At 43.7% G+C, this 18,533-nt stretch overlaps 1 protein-coding gene across 16 annotated transcripts in view; it reads right to left on the bottom strand.

Moving 5' to 3' along the window:
• LOC143171885 (transcription factor 4) overlaps positions 1-18,533 on the bottom strand; it is a 244,185-nt gene that overhangs the window by 89,391 nt on the left and 136,261 nt on the right. For 14 of the 16 annotated variants that reach the window (XM_076361027.1, XM_076361023.1, XM_076361029.1 and 11 more), the window contains 2 exons: positions 5,521-5,650; positions 5,020-5,069 (listed from right to left, as the gene is read on the bottom strand). The exons of the other annotated variants lie outside the window; for them this stretch is intronic. In XM_076361027.1, the coding sequence (XP_076217142.1) occupies positions 5,020-5,069; positions 5,521-5,650 (180 nt within the window). The remainder of the gene's footprint in view (positions 1-5,019; positions 5,070-5,520; positions 5,651-18,533) is intronic. 16 annotated transcript variants of the gene reach the window in all.

Here is an 18,533-nt window from a genome sequence, read left to right as displayed (position 1 = left end):
TGTCCAAGGAGAAGGAAAATGGAAAATGAATATATATTGTACCATAACGACCGTACTTGATAGCACGTTTACTAGATGATAATCATACCAAAAGAAAAAGCACTGGCGATGGAGGAAATGCATGAGCTGAGCAATTTATTACATCCAGTCGTGCCACTGGAAAGCTTGGCCACAAAGAAACTTGAGATGCAGAAAGCCTGCAGACAGCCTTTGCTGGGCTCACGCACCCAACTTCATTCTCAGAGGCAAAAAGCCTGCCTTGGCCACGCAGGGGGCTCAAAGGCAAGGTCATCACTTGTGTTCCTCTGAGCTGCTCCCGCTTCTGTCCCACTAACCCCTCCTTCTGCTGAAACATGCAGTCCTGCTCCAAGAAAGCCAAAGCAGCACTCGGATCATGCCCGCAGATGACCAGCATCATAAGCTCTCCGTGAAGGCTTCATTTCTGAGCTTTCTTTTCGTCCTCAATATATTGCTTTGTATTACAGGTGCTACCTGTCGGAAATCAACGCCTGGGCAGACACCACTTCCCTGCCGCAGTGCCACTGTGGTGGACTTACTTAAGTCAGGATGATATAAGTTCCTGTAAAAACACCACTCAAACATGACCTCTACAACCTAAGCCCTTCCCTCTTTGCTCACTTTTTCCCCCAAAGACTTCCCATTCCATACCCTGTTCCTTCACAGACACTTCCAGCCATACGTACCAGCGCAGCTTGCTCATTCCTGACTCTTACTGGTCAAGATAAGAAAGGCAGAAAATGTCACATCACTTGGCAAACGCTTAACGTAAAAGGTCAGATGTGATTAAACCATTAGCAGCTAAAATGGATGAAGGCTTCACGTTAAAGATTAAAAGAACAGCAAAGCCTTAGGATGAAGTTAAGGGTGAGGAGGTGATTGTACAGAGGAGCCACCCGCATTGCACGACGCTGGGTGACGGCAGCATCTGACACTTGTAAAGAACATTGCACCAAGTGACTGCAAAGCCTCTCATAAAGTAGCTGTTACCATTAGTCGGTAAAGGCAGCCCTGGCCTGCAGGTCCAAACAACGTTCACGTGCCCTCGAGGTCGGTGCTATATAAATGCCCAGGTCAAACCTCGTCTGTGGGTAGGTGCCTACCGACCGCACCAGCCTGGGGGCAAAACGTGACCGTGTCATAGCTCGGTAAAGTTGCATTGGCACTCAACAAGGAAAAACAAGTTTTAACAGAAAAAACTCATTTTTGCCGATATAGTCATGCCCGTATCTCACCTTCAGTTGGCTCAGTCCAAAATACCCTGACCCTCACCACACCGCTGGAGTCAGAGCAGAGCTTAAGGCAGAAAGCTCCAGTATGAAATGGTCCCAGTAAAACCCCTCGCCCCAAAGAGACTACATAGAGTCTGTTAAGTCCAAGGAAGTACGTTAGCTTGCGTTACTTCACGGGCTGGAGCCCAGGACACGGAGAGACCGTGCGTGCCCAGGGAGCAGGCAGAGCTGGGGGGACCCGTCCCCCCGTCCCACTGCCTGCAAGGGCAGATCACACTATGGGTGTGCAGACACGTTCAGGTTACGAAACCTGAAATTAGGGTGATCTCCTGAAACCTCAGAGATGGGAAAAGCTCCAGAAAGGACACTGTGAGCGTGTTGGGCAAAGCCAACCTTAACACGCACCACGAAAGAGCACCCCGAGTCCCCGCGGTGGTCAGACAGGCACCAGGGCACGCGGGGAACGGGCTGCTTTGGCAGGGGACACAGCCACCCCCAACTCAAGTCTTCGTTCAGACCAAGCTTTTGGAGTTCAACCTTCCGGTTCCAGCTCAGCTCCAGGCCTGCCTCCAGTTTATAACTGCTGTGATGAGCTGTGGCTGAGACCGGCCGCGGGGGTCCGGCACGGGCAGGACAGTCACAGCCTGGCCTGGGATGCACCCCACCCCACCCCACCCCCCCGAGCACCCCTGGAAGAGTCTCACCTTCTCGACTCCGAATTTAGTTCAAATCTTCATTATTTTTTAAACCCTGATTGTTTCCACGGTTTAATTTACTTTGTTTTCCAAACTCGTAGCCATTTCTTATAATAAAGGGGAGCTGATACAACATATTTATTACCATTTATCATTGAAATTTTTATAAGACTACTTATGAATTAATCAACAATAACTGCTTTTACAAACGCTGCTGCATTAATCTCCATATCCGCTGCATAAATCACATTGAGAACAAGTTAATATACATATTTGAAGAGAAATACAGCAATATTTCCACCCTATCAACTAAGTATATTATAATCTAGTTAGTCAACTTATAAATGCATATACTTCATTCAGCATCATAAATCCTGGCAGTTCAGTGCGACACGATCCATAACCTAAATATAATCTGACCTTTTATAAGGTATTTGTTCTATTTGAGACACACAGGTGCCTTTTCTAAAGCAGCACAATTTAAATGAAATGTATGATTCATGATATACGAAGACAACAAGACCCAAATACCTATCTGTATGTTCACTTAAAAAAGGCCGTCTTTCCTTCAGAAGCATACTACTCTTGTATTCACATTACTGGACTTGTATTTTAATTTACTTATTCTTGGAGGACGGAGCTATGGGCAATTAAAATATTCAGGAATACCTTTTTATATTTTATTTTCTAATAGATTGTACAGGTCATTAAAATCTGAAGTATTTAAAGTGCATATTCTACTTTGAGATAATTTGGCTTAAAAATAAAAATACTGTTAAAATAGTTGAGAGTATTGAGCTGTAGAAGTATTTCTGTTCTGTACAACAACTGTATTCACAAAAAATTAAAGGAAGCACACATTTGAGACTAATCTGCGACAAACATAAATTGCCTTTCATTCTTTCGAAGCAAGAAGCAATCCATAAAAAACTTTTGCAGCAGTTACAAATCCCTGCACGCTGACATTTCCAACAGAAACGTTGCCACCCTTCCCCACGCAGCGAGGGCAGATAGCGGGTACCATTTTACTGAAAGTATCTTTTATAACACGGACACAAAAATATGCATGTAGATGTCCCGAGATGGTCACCTGTCCACAGAGCAGTATTTTAAATGATACAAAATGCAGGTTTGGGGTGGGGTTCCCCCCCACACACACCCCGCAAATGACTGAACAAAAACCCGGCACAACTCCTGAGCTACCACAAATAACTGCTGAACTCGCTGCCGGCTGGTGCCAGGCGCATGCAGAACAGGGCGCTGCATCCTCCAGCGTGGTGCCTCGCAGCGTGCCGGCGGCTCTGCGGCACAGAGGTGCTCTGCGGTGCCACAGCACGCTCGGCTCCGCTCAGTATTACCCCTGCTACGCACTGCCTTGCCTCCACCTCTAAAGGGCTGGGAGGGATTTATCATGTGAAGTTGTCAGAAAAACTATTAAAAGCTAAAGTTTCACCTAAATTAAATCCACCTCTAACTTCAAGCATAATAGTACTCATAAAAACCTTTGGGGAGGATATTAGCTATTGCTGTAAAGGCGTCCAATAAAAACCAAAACCAAAAAACACATAGTGAAATAAATTTAAAATACATGTGTGGAAACTTATTTTTAATTAAAAAAAAATATTATTATTACTTTACTGGAAACTTGCATTTGAGAATTTCCATATTTCAACATCGTACAAAAAAGATGTATGTTTGTGCTTGTTTAACATTATAAAGATTACAATAATCCGTGCGATTAAGTTAGGATGCTCATATGTGTTTTTCTCTTTCAGGTTAAAATTTTATTATTTATAAAGTGACCAGTAATGAAACTACTGTTTAGCACAGTCACTACAATAACTGCAGCTTTAAAAGTATGCTAGTTTGCAAACTGCAAATTTACGTGGATTTATGGTAAAAACACAAAACCCATCTGAGAGTAACACGCCAATTCGTTATATATTCCGCAAGATTGATTGCCACTCAGCTCCTCCTAATAACCAGATCTAGAGATAAAACAAATAGAGTTATCAGGTATGAAAGGAAGCTCTCCCCTCTTGAGTGGTTTGTTTTCTCTTTGCAGATATTTATACGAAAATATGTATTATGTATTTTTAAAGTAATGGTGGAGAAAAAATTAGAATAAAAATACTAGAATAAAACGCATTCTTGAGCCATACTACTCTTTATGCTGTATTTACTGAAATGTCGTATGATTTCTTTTAAAACTGCTATTTTATATATATTTTAATGGATTTAAAAGTAAGCGCTCTCAAAAGATGTAATGCACCTTGGTACAGCTTTTTCAGGAAAAAACCCACAAAGATTTTACGCAATGATGGAAAAATGAAAACTAATAGAATAATTATTTGGATCACGAAACAAAGGACTTCACCAAACCAAAGAGAAACACCAACTTCTGACTGCACGATGCAAAGATTTCACCATAAACACTGAAAAACGTGATGCCGGATGGCATCTGTAACCCTCCTTACGACGAGGTAGCAGGAATAGCCTTTAAAATATCGGGGGAAACCCTGGGTAATTACCAGCTCTGTCGTTATTGCTCGAGCAACCCACAATGCCTCTGGCAGCAGCTGGATCCCAGCGGTTGACACCTGGGCTCACCCCCAGCCAGCTCCTGCTGCAGGTACCATAGCTCAGAGACCTCACGGGAAAATGAAGATGTTTGCCCCGCAACCCGGGCTGAGACCCATGGAAATGTCTCATAAATCCTCTCCGCACATCTCTTTGAACATGCGAACCCATAAATCATCATCAGCCCGACAAAGAAGCTAACCGGCACGTGGAAGGGATGCTCGCCCCGCGCAGGTACACGCCGCCCGCGCCCGCGGCAGCTCTTTAGCATCCGCCGCTGAAAATCCACATGAGCAGCACACGCTCGTCCCACCGTGCAATTAATCACTTCCACATCGGGACAAGCGACGAGATTTTTTTTAACTCTCCTTACCTTGTCCTCAGCCTGTAGCGCCAAGCGCTCTGCGAGCCCGGGAGCGGGCTCGCTTCTGTCTGCCTGCAACCGAACAAAGCCACCGCGATCACAAGCAAGCGAGCAGACGAGCGGTACTTACTGAAGATGGCAAACCTGGAGGAACTTTTCGAACTTTCTTTGTTTGTACTTCTGAAAAAAGACAAAACGGTGTCTTCATAAGACAGGCTTATTTTTTTTTTCGCACCGAGATTTTCTACAGACCCAGCTGCTAATCGCCCTGCCCGCCGTCTCATGCCAGGCTTGCAGCAGTTTTGGTAACACCGAGTGGATGCCACCGCTCTTAAGTCTGACAGCCAAATGCTGGAAAATTGTTGATATTTTGGTCTTGAGTGTTAGGGCCTTTGTTTTCGCCTTACACGGATTTGCTTTGAAGAAGCGATTTTTTAAGGCTCCTTGCACGCTCAACAAAGAGGACAGAGAGGAGCAATCAGCTAACGTTAACTAAACCCCTCCGAGAGTCCTGGCGGCGTACGCGTAGGCTCTGCCACTTATTGTATTTATTTCGAAGTAGTGCTAAACAGGACGAAACTCCGATTATTTGTTGAAATGGAAAAAAAAGGTTGAACACAAAGTCACTCACCCATAGAGGTGCTGTGGAGAGGCCTCCGCCGGGGGTTATTGCTAGAATACTGATAGTACTGGGAGCCAGGCTTAGTGGGGGAGAGCGCTCCTGGGTTGCCAATATCCATGTCACCTCCAAGGAGACTTTGCTAAAAGATTAAAAATATATACGTGTGTGCGTGTGCATGTTAAATCCGACTTTCCTCATCATTAGCTATTTCTCATTCCTAAAAATAACACAGCAAAGAAACCTTCACAAGCGACTGAAACATGGAAACAAGAACCTGCCAAAATTTTAAAGGCGACATTACAAAAATTTCCAGTTGAGCATCTTTTCCTTTACTAGGAAAACACAAAGTAATTAATTTAAAATACGATTATTTACATTTAAAGGAGACTTACTGCCTGCTTATTCAAATGCAATCGGTGTTTTAAAAACTTTTGGAGCTCTGTTAATATATTTGAAGGTAATTTAGTTTCTTCACTGCAAACAAGATAGTTAAGTGCACGGATTTAACAATAATAAAACTATAAAAAAAATCCTGCTGTTGACAGAGCGGTTGCTTCAGTGTGCATGAAACAGCTTCATTGTCTATCCCCGTGCAAGGAAAAAACTAATATCTGTGAATTAAATGTATCAGATTTTGCAATATAAAAATCTGCACAGCAGGCTGTACGTAATATGTGATTAAAACGTTAAAATAAAATTATACATTATTAATATTTTTTGCAATGCTATCAGGAAAAAAAGGCACCTCAGAGACCCAAAAACAATTAACGCTATTGTATAGCAGCAGCAGCAGCAAAGGACCTTCAATATATCCACTTTATGCCCGTACCATTAACTAACAAGATGCATCCTAGCAAACGCAACATTTTCTCAGCTACGAAAGGACTATGGTTTCCATACAACAGCAGAAAACAGTATCGGACCTGTGCTATAAGAAAAATTATAAATCTTTAAGAGACTATGACAGAAGAACAATTTCCTGAGTAATGTTCTATTTGCTATAAACTACGTTGAAACTTACCCATAATATATAAATCCCCTGATTATACTCTGCATTGAACACATTGTTCTTTTAATTATTCTGATACGCAATAAAACAGGTGTAGATACTACCATTTATATTAAGAACAAATTTACCATTTAATAAAGAAATTTTAAAATTAAGTACCAAAAATCTAACTTTATCGTTACTTGTAATCAACTTTTACTGACTGAACTAATTACTGTACTTGATAAAGTACAGAATGTGTTTTCCCTAATCTAAATTCTAATCACCATGTCACTCACAACAGACTTAGTAATGCTTCACTAACACACTATTCACATGCAAAATACTCTAAATAGGCCAATTATGACTCTGCCCCTGTTCCCTGGTTAACCCGCTGAGAACTGAAAAATTTCACAAGGCAGTCACCAACTAAAACAAAGGCTCCTTGTTTTAAATTAAGACAGTCTTTTTGATTCCTAAATAGCTCAACAAAGTGGCATGTCTTCTGCTGAAAGCAGTTGGTCAAATATGACCCATGAGCTGGAAAATCAGAAATTAAAACATCCTTACTCCTTAACTATACTTCTAAAAACATTTAAAGATAACTTTTGATTCTAGAAAACTATATTCCTCTTTTTCCCAGAGAGGCTAAATGAGAATCGCTGATGAGGGATGGACAAATGGGCTCTGACCGATTGGGGCTGAAACCCTTTCTCGGTGTGCAGCCTCGCATCTGCCTTTACAGACCTCTCAGAGACGTAAAGATACAAAAATGCCAGTCAGAAGGCACTTTTTGCTAATATCTTTACGTTCAGCTAATGTCTAATATACACCTGCAATGACTATGCTCCTTTTAATAAACAACACCTGCACCGGCAAAAAATGGTTGCAAGTCTATTGCATAGCGGCAGAGAAATGTATGCAAAAACCCTCTGACAAAAAGGGTTATCGATTCATTGTGAATATCCTCTGAAAATAAACGTAATTTTATTGAATGTCTTGGAGCATTTCAGAATGAAGCACCGCTAACCACAGAAATTCTCTTCAGTCATATATTTTTATCACGTATACGTTTTAACATAAAGACAGACCTGCTAAATCTGTGCATGGTTTATCCATATGTCGGGTAGTCTGAAAGACTTAGAGCCATCGGCTGTATAAATTCCTATACCCAGCCCACTAGATTTCATTTGACTTAAAAAAACCCCGTATATAAGACAGCGTTTGCAAACTATTTTAGATTAAACAAGATTCGCTTTAGGAGCGTAAAATATACACATACCCTATGTTGTTTTTGTTTTTTCATCCAAACATTTTTCTCTATAAAAAGATGCAGAGGTTTCTACGGGAAAAAAATCCCAAACTTGTATTATTACATTAGAAGGAAACATATGCACCCGTCTTAAAGGCTGCACACCTTTTGTTGAGCTAGCGATTGAACGCTGCTCTTTGCCACTAGTTGCACTTTCTAGTGACTGTTCATTCCTCTTGACCTAACAGGTAGCTGCTGGCGTCGGGATGACATTCGGCATCACGCACCCGCGGCTTTCCGCCCAGGACAGGTACACGGGTTTGCGACCCTCGGGCCCGTGCCGCCCCTGGGGCTCGCGGTCCCTGCGGAGGCTCCCACCCCAGGAGTAGGTGCACGGAAGCCTGGTGTGCAAAGCGCTCCTAATTAATGCCACATACCCTCACTATCAACAAATTCGATCCAAGGGCTCTGTTATAAACAGTGTTTTCTGCAGCAAAGGTGAATTTATTTGGAAAAACACATCTCAAAAATTTTCACCGCAACTGTCACAGACTCATTTCTTCACTCTCTTGAAGAAAAAAAAACACAAACAAATAACCCAAAGCCTAGCAAAGCCCCCTCCTTTGTCTGTTATGGGACAGAGACATTCTTATAAGGTAAAAAAGAGGTGGGTTTGTGCATTAAGGGGACCTCGCCGAGCACCCCGGGGAGGAAAACCAAGATAAAAATATATACGTAGTTATTCTGAGATGCTTGTAAAAGGAACAATGGGCATTTATTACTGTTCAGCCTACATGTCACACTGCTAATGGCCTGCAACAAAGAGAGAGATAAAACGTTTACAAACCACAATGCCATCGATTACACAGCCTTCCGAGCTCGCATTTGCTCCAAATTGGATCTTAGAAACGCAATGAATTATTAGGCATCAAAGTTAATATTTACCACTAAGAAATGATGAGCTTAAAAGCCAAGTGTTACATTTGTCAAACTCCTCTCCAGCCTTTAGCTAGGGGTTTGATGGGCATGTATGTCCTGTACGCTGGAAGCGGGTTATCTTTGGGTGCAAGCAGGACAGCAGGCAGGACGCGAGACCTTGCAAATCTTCAGGCTCATCTGTATAAAACCTGCAGGCATATCCTTACATTATAGCACACACTGTACGAACCACTCGAGCCTCACAGACCCATGCTGTTTGCAGTCTATTCGTTTTATAATAAACAAAACTAATAATATATTGAATTTGCCAGTTGAATGTTAGAGTTTGAGCTAAAAACAATCGCAGAAGGAAAAAAAGCCACAGAGCAAAATCCATTTTCACGTTGAGCCACGCAGCTGTATTTTTTACCAGTTACAATGTTTTTGCTTTTCTCATTGTTACACACAATCCTTCTTTCTAGCAATTTGTAAAATAAGTCACCGACTAGTGAATCCTGCCTCCAAAATTTGAATAACTAGGCAAAGAATTAAAGCTGGGTAGGGAGAAAATATGCACGTACTATGACAAAGTAATATCCATACGGATATATTACCCCTACTGGAAAAAACAAACATTGTTCCCACTGCAAACCTGAAGTTTTGCCTTTCAAATGAAAATCATGTGAATTTCACTTAAATATTTGTTTCAGACCTAATAAGTAGGAAATACATTTACAAAAAGCTATTTTCTTTTTCCTTTGTTACAGAAACAGGTGAGATTAGAGTATGACAGAGTGCTGCTTTACTAACAAAACGTTAATTCAGATTAAAGGAAAATGGCCTTGAAGCCTGTAATCCGAAAGCCCCTGAAAACACTGATCAGGGAAAAATACCTCAGAAAAGGCCTTTTTTTTTTTGCTGACAACCCGGATATATTTTTTTTTGACATCTTCACGCTACGCCGTGATCCAGTATCAAACACAACATCGTGGGGATGTTGCAGGCAAGAGAAAAACGGGCTTAGATGAAAACAGATTAAGCTCCTTTTCTGAACGATTGCCAAATGTTTGTGGGTTGTGCTCACGTTTGAGTATTCCTGCGCGCACAGCTGCAGTCCCGCGCGCCGCTCCCAACCTGCGTGATGTATAGCGACTGCGGGACATATGTTCCCCTCGCCGAAAGCCTCGGAGAGGCATCGCGCGGGCACGATTGGAGGCAAACCGCCGCATTGCACGCGGCCGCACCCCTGGTTTCTCCCAGCCCTCTCCCACCCGGTGCAGTACGGAGGTTCCTCCCCCTCGGTGGGAGAGGGTGAGGAGCGGGGATGAAGGCCGAGACCGCCAGGGTCCTCGGCATCTGCAGGCATAGTCAGCAAACCAGCTGAATGGAGCTGGAGCGGCATCGCACCCTCGGTCCTCACGCCAGGCGGAGCGGGGACACTCGCCCCCGGGTGGCAAAATGGCCCTGCGCAGCTGGAGGTGCCTGAGGGGGCCGGGGTGCCCCTCCGGACAGCGCTGCCGGGCTCTCGGCAAGCCCACCTCTGCCTCTGCCCGCGTGTGCGTTTGCACGCCCAGAGGCACTGCGGGGCAGACCTGTGAGCCGATGTGAAGGCAGGCACGGGTACATATTTTATACAACTTTACCAACCGGCTTGTCCAAAATACATCATTTTAAAAGCACGTCCTTTTTTGCAATAAATTTCACATGTATGATGAGAATTCATGCACTTTATCTAAAAAAACCAGCGTCCTGCTATTTTTCACGACGTTGCACTATTTCTTAAATTAAAATTCCTTACACTTTTAAAGATCAAAGCTTGTTTGCTTGCTTTATTCGCGCTTAGGCCTTCCTGGCTCTCCCTGTGAGCACAGCGTCTCTGCATTGTTCCCTCTGCTCTGGCACCGATGTCTCCGTGGGCCAGGAAAGTAGGTCAGGGAGGCTGTGGTCCCGTGGCCCCCACGCCTCCCCGGGGAGCCCCCGACCGGTACCGAGCTCCCGCAGACGCACGCAGCTCTGCAGCTCCCGCTCTGCTGGGGTACGCAACCATCGGGGGGCTTCCGTGCAATTTAATTACGTTTTTTTCCAGAAAAAAGAGCAGAAAGGAAGGCGTACCATGACCTTCCTCAACACTAAGAACTTAACGCGTGCTGTGCATGTACCCAACGCAGCAATTTGTGATGCTGGACCTAAACCGCTGGGTCACAGCAAGCAGGCTCCTCCGTGCTCAGCAGCGACTGACATTCTCCTGCCAAATACCTGCTCTTCCCCTATTGCTCTTAAACCATCTCCATTTGACGTTTCAACATCTATTCCGTTGCAAATTTGCAAACAAAGCTACCTGAATTTGTTGAAATTACATCCAATTTATGCTGAAACAGATGAATAGGAGGTAATTTTTTTCAGGTTTTTTTTTTAATACAAGAAAATTTCTAACTGCAACTGTCCTGTTTTCCTCTCCTTTAGTAAAATCACAGGAAAGAGGATTATATTTCATCATCCAGATTTCAGCTGCTCTTACATGCTCTATCCTCAGTTTATGAATTTTCACTTAAGTCAAGTTAACTAAGTCATGCCACATACACATCTGAATCATTTCTTGGTTATTTCCTTCTGTGATTTCAATCCTCTGGTTTTAATCAAATTACGAAACTAAATTTCCACTTATCATGTGACTATCAGGGCATCTGTTCATAATCTGTCCAATTCCTACAAATACGCCTTTCTTTGGCTTTTGGAAATTTGGCAGCTCTCTGTAAAATCTTCTGTGTGTCATTTACGTCCAGTATTTCTCTCTAATGCCAAGTGTAAATTGCAACCCGTTGATGGCAAACACAGAGAAACAATTTCCCTGGGTTTTGCTGAGTGTGTTTTCAAGCTAAGGTACTGTTTTCCTTTTTTACTTAACCAACCATAATTCTTAAAAGTATTTGCAGAAAAATTTTGACTTTCAGAGAACAAAGGAACTTCTCTCAGAGAGATTTAATTTTTCACAGGATTTATTTTTTCAAGAACACTCACGTGTATGAAGTGAGAGAAATTTTAATATGTTTATTTTATTTTCTCTATCTGATGCCAAATAACCTTTTGTTTCATTTCTTCTGCCTTCTAGGGCAGCACCTTCAGATAGCTGTGCACAGCGTTCAGCAGTTTTCTCTTGACTTTGACCTTTTCCATTAAAAAATGCTTGCAGGTATTATCAAATAATTTTTCATGTTCAACCAACCCTTGTGCATTAATGTCATCAGTATTAGTTCTCCAGGTTTTTTTTAATTTTTTCACTATCTCTTCCTCTGCATAATTTAAAATTGCTCTTTAAGTGTAAACCTTTCTGGAGTAATTTTTCCCAGTTGTGCTTTTTGAGCATTGAATATCGTATCAGCACAACAGCAGCAACTTTCAAAGTTCATTTACTGGTTTCAGCAGCATTTCATGGACACGGAGTGCTCTTAAACGTGGCTGAGGTTCAACCACCTCTGGCCAGTGAGGATTTCAAATTTGTTCCTGTGCCCATTTTCCTCATCTATTTCAGGTGAGCGCGGGGGGGGGGGGGGGATCATTTGTAACTTCTTACCTAATTTTTCCCACATTTACTCTTGGTGTTTGCTTGCTTCTTCCCATCCCTTCATTCACCATTAGGCATGATGACTCAGATTATTATACTGCTGCTTGATTATCACTAAAGGTTAGTTACTTGTTTGCATTAACGATCCCCATCTTTCACATTTACAGTGAATGATTTCACCATCAATTGCACAGTCTTCGCTGTTTTTCTAAAGCTTTAGTATAATGAAAATATTTCATTTCCTAGTATACGGGAAAAACGGATAAAAAGTGCCTCAACTGAACAAGTACAAGGCACAAAAATTTCAAAGGGAGGAAGGGACTTTCTCCCTCACTAAGCAGTTTTGCAGAATACAGTCTTTGCTCAATTTATGATTTTCTGCTGTACGCTTTATGCTTGAATACTTGGAGCTGGAAATACCTCCTCTACTACAGTTCAAATGGAAATCCTAGTGCCTTCACTGCTGCGAAGATCAGCAAAACATGCTGTAATATATGCTGATGTTTGATGCGCAATGTATACGTAGGGATGCATAGACACACACCCCTACCTGTATGAAATCGGGTGTCCCATACGACCTCCTGGCTTCTCCGGAGGTTAATAACCTGACAGCTCCGCCAGCCCCGGCCGCACCCTCCGCACCCAGCCCAGCGCTGCCGCCTCCTCTCCAGCCTCGCCCCGCTCCCTCCCCAGCAAAGCACCATCCGGCTCCTTTGTGCTCGCTCGCAGGCAGCGATAAGGACATTCTCTCTGCTTTGTTATTAGTCTTTCAGAATACAGTTTTCATTTACACGCTGAAATTGAGCCAGATGATTATAGTGCTTAAAAACACATGCTTAAATACAGGTAATACTCATATAAATGTGTCCCGGTGAGTAACAAACACAAAAAGGGGAAAGTCCTCGTGGTGACTGGGGAAGGGGGATGGGGTGGGGAACATGCCATCGCCTTCACCCTCAAAGGGCCTCAAAAAAACCGTAAAAACTAACAAAGCTGCTGGGTTTCTTACTGCCCAGAAGGGCTGGCATTTGGTGAGGGTGGCTGGGGAAGATGAGACCGAGCGATCGAAGGGACTTTGGTCAAAGCCCAGTGTTTTACGGTTAGAAAGTTCTCCCATGCTGCTAACGGTGCCCACAAAAAGAGTTGGGTTTGGGTTCTAGCCGTTTTTGCAACGTCCTGACATTGCAGATGGCCGAGGCGCGATGCAGTACCAGCTCCAATATTTGCAGCGGCTGAAGCTGCTCTGCATGGCTCCCAGCGAGGATTATCCCCGCGCCGGGGCTGCCGGCTGCGGCCGTGCTCCAGCTGCTGCACCCTGCCCCGGGGATGGCTCCGGGCACCGGGGCGGCCAGGATTAAAGACCAACTTCAGCACCTACAGCCCTCCTCTGCGAGGAGAAATGGAAATCCGAGGGTGTTGTGGGCCCCCCCCATTTGTAACAGCACTATGTCAGAAAGGAACCGCACGGAGCTGAGGTGGTGAACCACAGGGCCCTGTATAAAAGCCCATTATTGGGAAAATTCATCCCAGAATGATCTGCAGTCAGTCGAACATCGTGAAAATCCAGTGCCTTGGACCTTGACAGTGCTCCCATGTCTTTGCATACCATGATACTGCGCAATAACATTTAAAAGACTTTAAAAGACTTTGCAATTAAGAAAATGAAGCGAGCTCAGAGCAACAGTAGTTATTCAGTTTGTACAAAAACATGGAGCCAGTTTGGCTTAACGTGAATATTATCTGAAGCACATTGGTAGAGTCATTTTCCAGGACAGAAGATTTGGTATGGAATTAAGCAGCCCTCAGTTTAGCCCAGTCACAGGGGGCCTCCTGGGTGTTAATGAGGGAAGAATTTGGCCCATGGACAGCAGCTGAATTTTCGGGAATTGCTGAATATAGCGAAGCATTGTCTGCAGTATTTTTACAGAGCGCCATAGTGCTGCTAGAAAACAGGCTTGCTGCATCATCAGAGAGTTCAGCTGATCTGCATCACCTTCCGAATTTATCAAAAAATCCCTCCCCACCTATTCCACTCAAAAATGCAATATGGTAAGATGCTTCAGGTATGAAAAAGTGCACAATATCAGAATATTAATGTATGGTAAAAAAAGGGCACCATAAAAACTTACGTAGGGTTGAATAATAATCAGATAAACCCGGTATTTGTCAGTATGTATCTACTGGAACTGCTCACTACATTACGAAACACATGTCCTGGTATCCCTGTTTTTCACAGCACCTCCCAGTACACAAATATCTGCACTTCCATGCAACACTGAAGTTCAGAACATCTATAAGTGCCCACTTTTTCAAACATCTCCAACCCTATACCATCTGGTAGGTATCAGCATTGCGGTCACTTATGGGGGGGAGATGGGTAGGAGACAGTGAGGATTAATGACATGCAGAAATGAATGCTGCGCGGAGAAGGACATTTTTGCACTATTTTTCCCTGAGAAAAATGCCGAAGACTTGCTGGCAAGAGCTGCTTCGTTGGGCTCTGCTTTTTTTCAGTTCAAGTAAGCACTTCAACATGATTCAGTGAGGATGTCCTACCACGACTTGCTTCAAAATCTTCCTTCTCTGGCAAATTATTACAAACCCTAAAAAAAGACCTGTTAACCTAACAAGTCAATTATCATCACTCTTCCCTGTGTAAGCATTCAACTACAAACAGCTTACAACAAAAATCCTGGCTCAAGTTGTCTCAGACAGGGTAAAATATCCTGACATGCCTCAGTCTTAAAAAGGTGTTTTGTGGCTGAATTCCCATTTTTAATGATATAATTATTGTTTTCCCTTTGAATATGAGAACACAGGAAAGGCTTACAGAAGTTCAAATGCATGGGAAACAGCATTTTTCTGAAATTATGTTAGTAATATTTTTAACCAAAGAAAAGTTACCGTAAAAACATCTGAAAGACCAAAGAAACTTCCTGTCCAAAAAAATAACAAAACCCATGCTAAATACTTTAAGTGCCTCAGAGGATGTTTTTTTTTTTTAAACTTCTTACTATTCATCAGCCTGAAAGATAAACAACGGCCTCCCCCTTTCTGATGGGGAAGCAAGATCTTGCAGGGAAAAAAATCATTATCCTCAGCGTAAAAGCCATTTGCATGTCCTCAAATGATCTAGCATCATACAAGGCCGATGGTTAATGTGGATCTGCGTCACACAGGTTTGGAAAGGATGCTTAATTAGTTAAAGCTCACACATTTATGTGAAAGAGCACACGCCTGCTCTGGGGTAAGGAGCAGAGAAGTGAAACCTCAGTCACTCGTTGCAAAGGAAGCGGAGGGAAGAAGTGGGACTTGAAGCTAACGGTACACAAGAACTGGAAATAAATCACGCTTGTGCGCCCGAGGCAGCGGCACGCTGCGACCTGGCAAAGCCAAGGCGGGCGCCCAGCGGAGCAGGCCAGGGGAGGAGGAACCCCCGCGCCCGGCCAGCCCTGACCCACCGTCCGCAGCCCTTCCAACTCCCCAAGACAGGGAAGAGCCCTCCCCATAGGAACAAAAAAGCTGAAGAAAGGACGGACGTACTCCCATTCGAATGAGACAGCAACTGAAAAAATCAGGTTCTTTCCAGAAGATCAGCAAAGAGCTTCCTAGGACCTAAGTAAATGAATAGAGAGGAATGATGCAAAGACACGACACTGGTGTACGTTGCCATCATTTTCTTGGGAAAGGACCAATAAAAATTTAAACTTGAGCAGTCTGAGTATCAAAATTGTGTTTCACGTTACAGGAGCCTTATGTTTTCAGTGTTACAAAGTCACATTTATTTTTTACAAAACCGTGTTATGCAAATATGCCTAAAACCAACTAATGACACTCATGGTATTTAAAATAGGAACTGTCTTTTTTCCTCTATTTTAAATTTCCCTCTGCTACTCGCAACCTTTTTCCACACAGCTAAAGTACATGCTCTTCAATGGAAACTGATATATTCTAACACAGCATGTAGCTGAGGCTGAATAAAGTGCAAAGGCATATTCATTTCAAGTAAAGTCTGCAAAGTTTAGGTCACCTTGCGCTTGAGACAGGACAAAAAATTAGAGTCACCCTACAACAACAACAAAATTGGCAAATTCAGCTGCTATGAGAAATTGGAAGGGGGAAAAAACCACCTTTTTATGCTGACACAGGTAAAAATGTAAGAAACTGGTATTTCAGTGAGTCAGAGCGGAGCGTGCCACCCCAGCCTGCTGTGCTGCAAACTGCCTCCCAGTTAGGTCAGCACCGCAGGGGGAAAAACCCAATGATCTTAAATAATAACAAGACTGCATGCGTTCAGTGAAAAGCTGAAGCACAAAATGCTGCGGTCGCATCCACGTTGCCGCGGCGCGCACCAGGAGCCGGCTGCCTCCCCGGCTGGCTGCGGTGCATCCCCAGCCGCACCGGTGGGGAGGCAGGGAGGCGAGGTTTCATTGCCTGGCGCATTAAGATCACCAGGTGGCTGCTTCACCCGTGCCAGGCACTGCCCATGATCAACATCTTCACATTTCTGGTCTATGTCTCTCTTCAGGATTGCCTCCTCGGTATGCAGCGCTCATCCAAAGCCTGCCCGTGCCCGCACACCCCGAGGTGCGGGAGTGCCGGCATTACCGCAGCACATTCCTGCGCTCACCAGGAGTACACCTGGGATTTCTTACCACAGGTAGAGAGGTATTGCAAATACAGTAACCCAAGTACTCTCACGTATGAAGAAAAACAGTCAGCAACACTTCGCCCTTACAGTACCATTTTTATCTGCTCGTATATTACACAAATTAAAGCAGATGTATCTAGTAACCTGCCCAAATTCAGGGAGGAGCAACGTGCCTGTAAATAGAGGCACGCTCATTTAATTCAAAAGATATGGTGCTTGATTCAGTCCAAAAGGGCTGTGCAGGCACTTATTCCCGTTAGTCTCGCCTACTGGGCTCCCACAGAGGTGATGGGGAAGCGCAGACCCTCTACGCGCCCCACTTGCTATTCAAGTGGTGCGTTTACTCCCTTCCTTTTTGCATGGCAAAGGTGAGGAGGGTCTTTACTATCGTAGAGGCAACACTTTATCTTGCCTACACTGCAGAGAGAAGCTTTGCTCCCCCTCTGCGATACTGCTGGTTTCAAGGAAACCAGCACGAGCCATCCAGTCAAGCAAGTGCCCGTGTGGGTTGGTGCTGATGTAAATAAGCCAATATGGGGCTGCATGGGGACATGCCTCCCTCTGGGTCTCCTCTTACGTCTTCTTTACGTAGTCCTTTACTCCAGCTTGCACTCACGGCACTAACACAAGATACAGCAACGCTTTCACAGGCAAAAGATGCAGAAAAGAGCTGACGTGGAGTAGAGCTCCGCAGGGATGGTACCACCACTTCGGACTAATACTGGGGACAAAAGTTGTCACAAAACGTGTAGTTAGTTTATTTGAAAGAAATATTTTTTTTTTAAAGTAAATCAAAGCCACTATGCTGAATTACTCTACAGAAAAGGAATACCAGGCTGAACAGAGGCACAGAGGAGAGCAAAGTTCCAGAGAGACTGCTTTCTTCTTGATTTTACTTAACGTCCTATGGAAATACATACAACATATCTTAGAGCAATTGAATTGATAAAGGAACGAAGCAGGGGAAAAAAGCAAAGAGCCAGAAGTTACATGGCAAAATTTGTAAAACCAGGTAACTTCAGAATAAGATTCTAGTAACTGGAAAATTAAATGATACTGGCACAGCATCGTTGTTCTCCTATCCAGACACAGCAGCAAGAGTACATGAGGAAGAAGCCTCATTCATCCCTGCTGAGCTACTTAGAAACACGCAGCGAAAGGTGCCTTCTTATTCCACATTTGCAATTCCAAAACTGTCTGTGCTGCTCTACACGTGTACGATCACGTCAAATCTATCGTTACGGTATCAGGACGTGCCATGTGCCCATAAAATATGACAAGCAGTAGAAATTTCCATATGTGACTCCAGTATCTCATGCCCGGGGATGAAGGAGGATATAGCTGCTACAGAACTCTGCTGATGCTGCCAGAAGAGCAGAGTGGTGACTTGCACTAACTGCAAATGTAGTTTCTCACGAGTCTTCCAAAGCTGGGCTAGGAATCAATCATTTTGTAAAGCCTGTCCAAGACTGGTCATCATGGAATAAAACTTCTAAAAATGATTGATTTAAACTGGAAATACATATTAAAAAGAAAATAGCAAGGACTCATGGAAAATTATCACTCTTCCATGCCCAAGCTTTAAAAAAAGGGGAGCAGTGAACCAGGATGCAGCTACTGAGTAGTGTTTTGGACAACAGTCACTGAAAGG

The sequence above is a fragment of the Aptenodytes patagonicus genome, chromosome W (assembly GCF_965638725.1).
Source record: "Aptenodytes patagonicus chromosome W, bAptPat1.pri.cur, whole genome shotgun sequence".
Taxonomy (NCBI): domain Eukaryota; kingdom Metazoa; phylum Chordata; class Aves; order Sphenisciformes; family Spheniscidae; genus Aptenodytes; species Aptenodytes patagonicus.
Note: the sequence above shows the minus strand (reverse complement) of the source record. Positions and strands in the feature narration are given on the sequence as shown.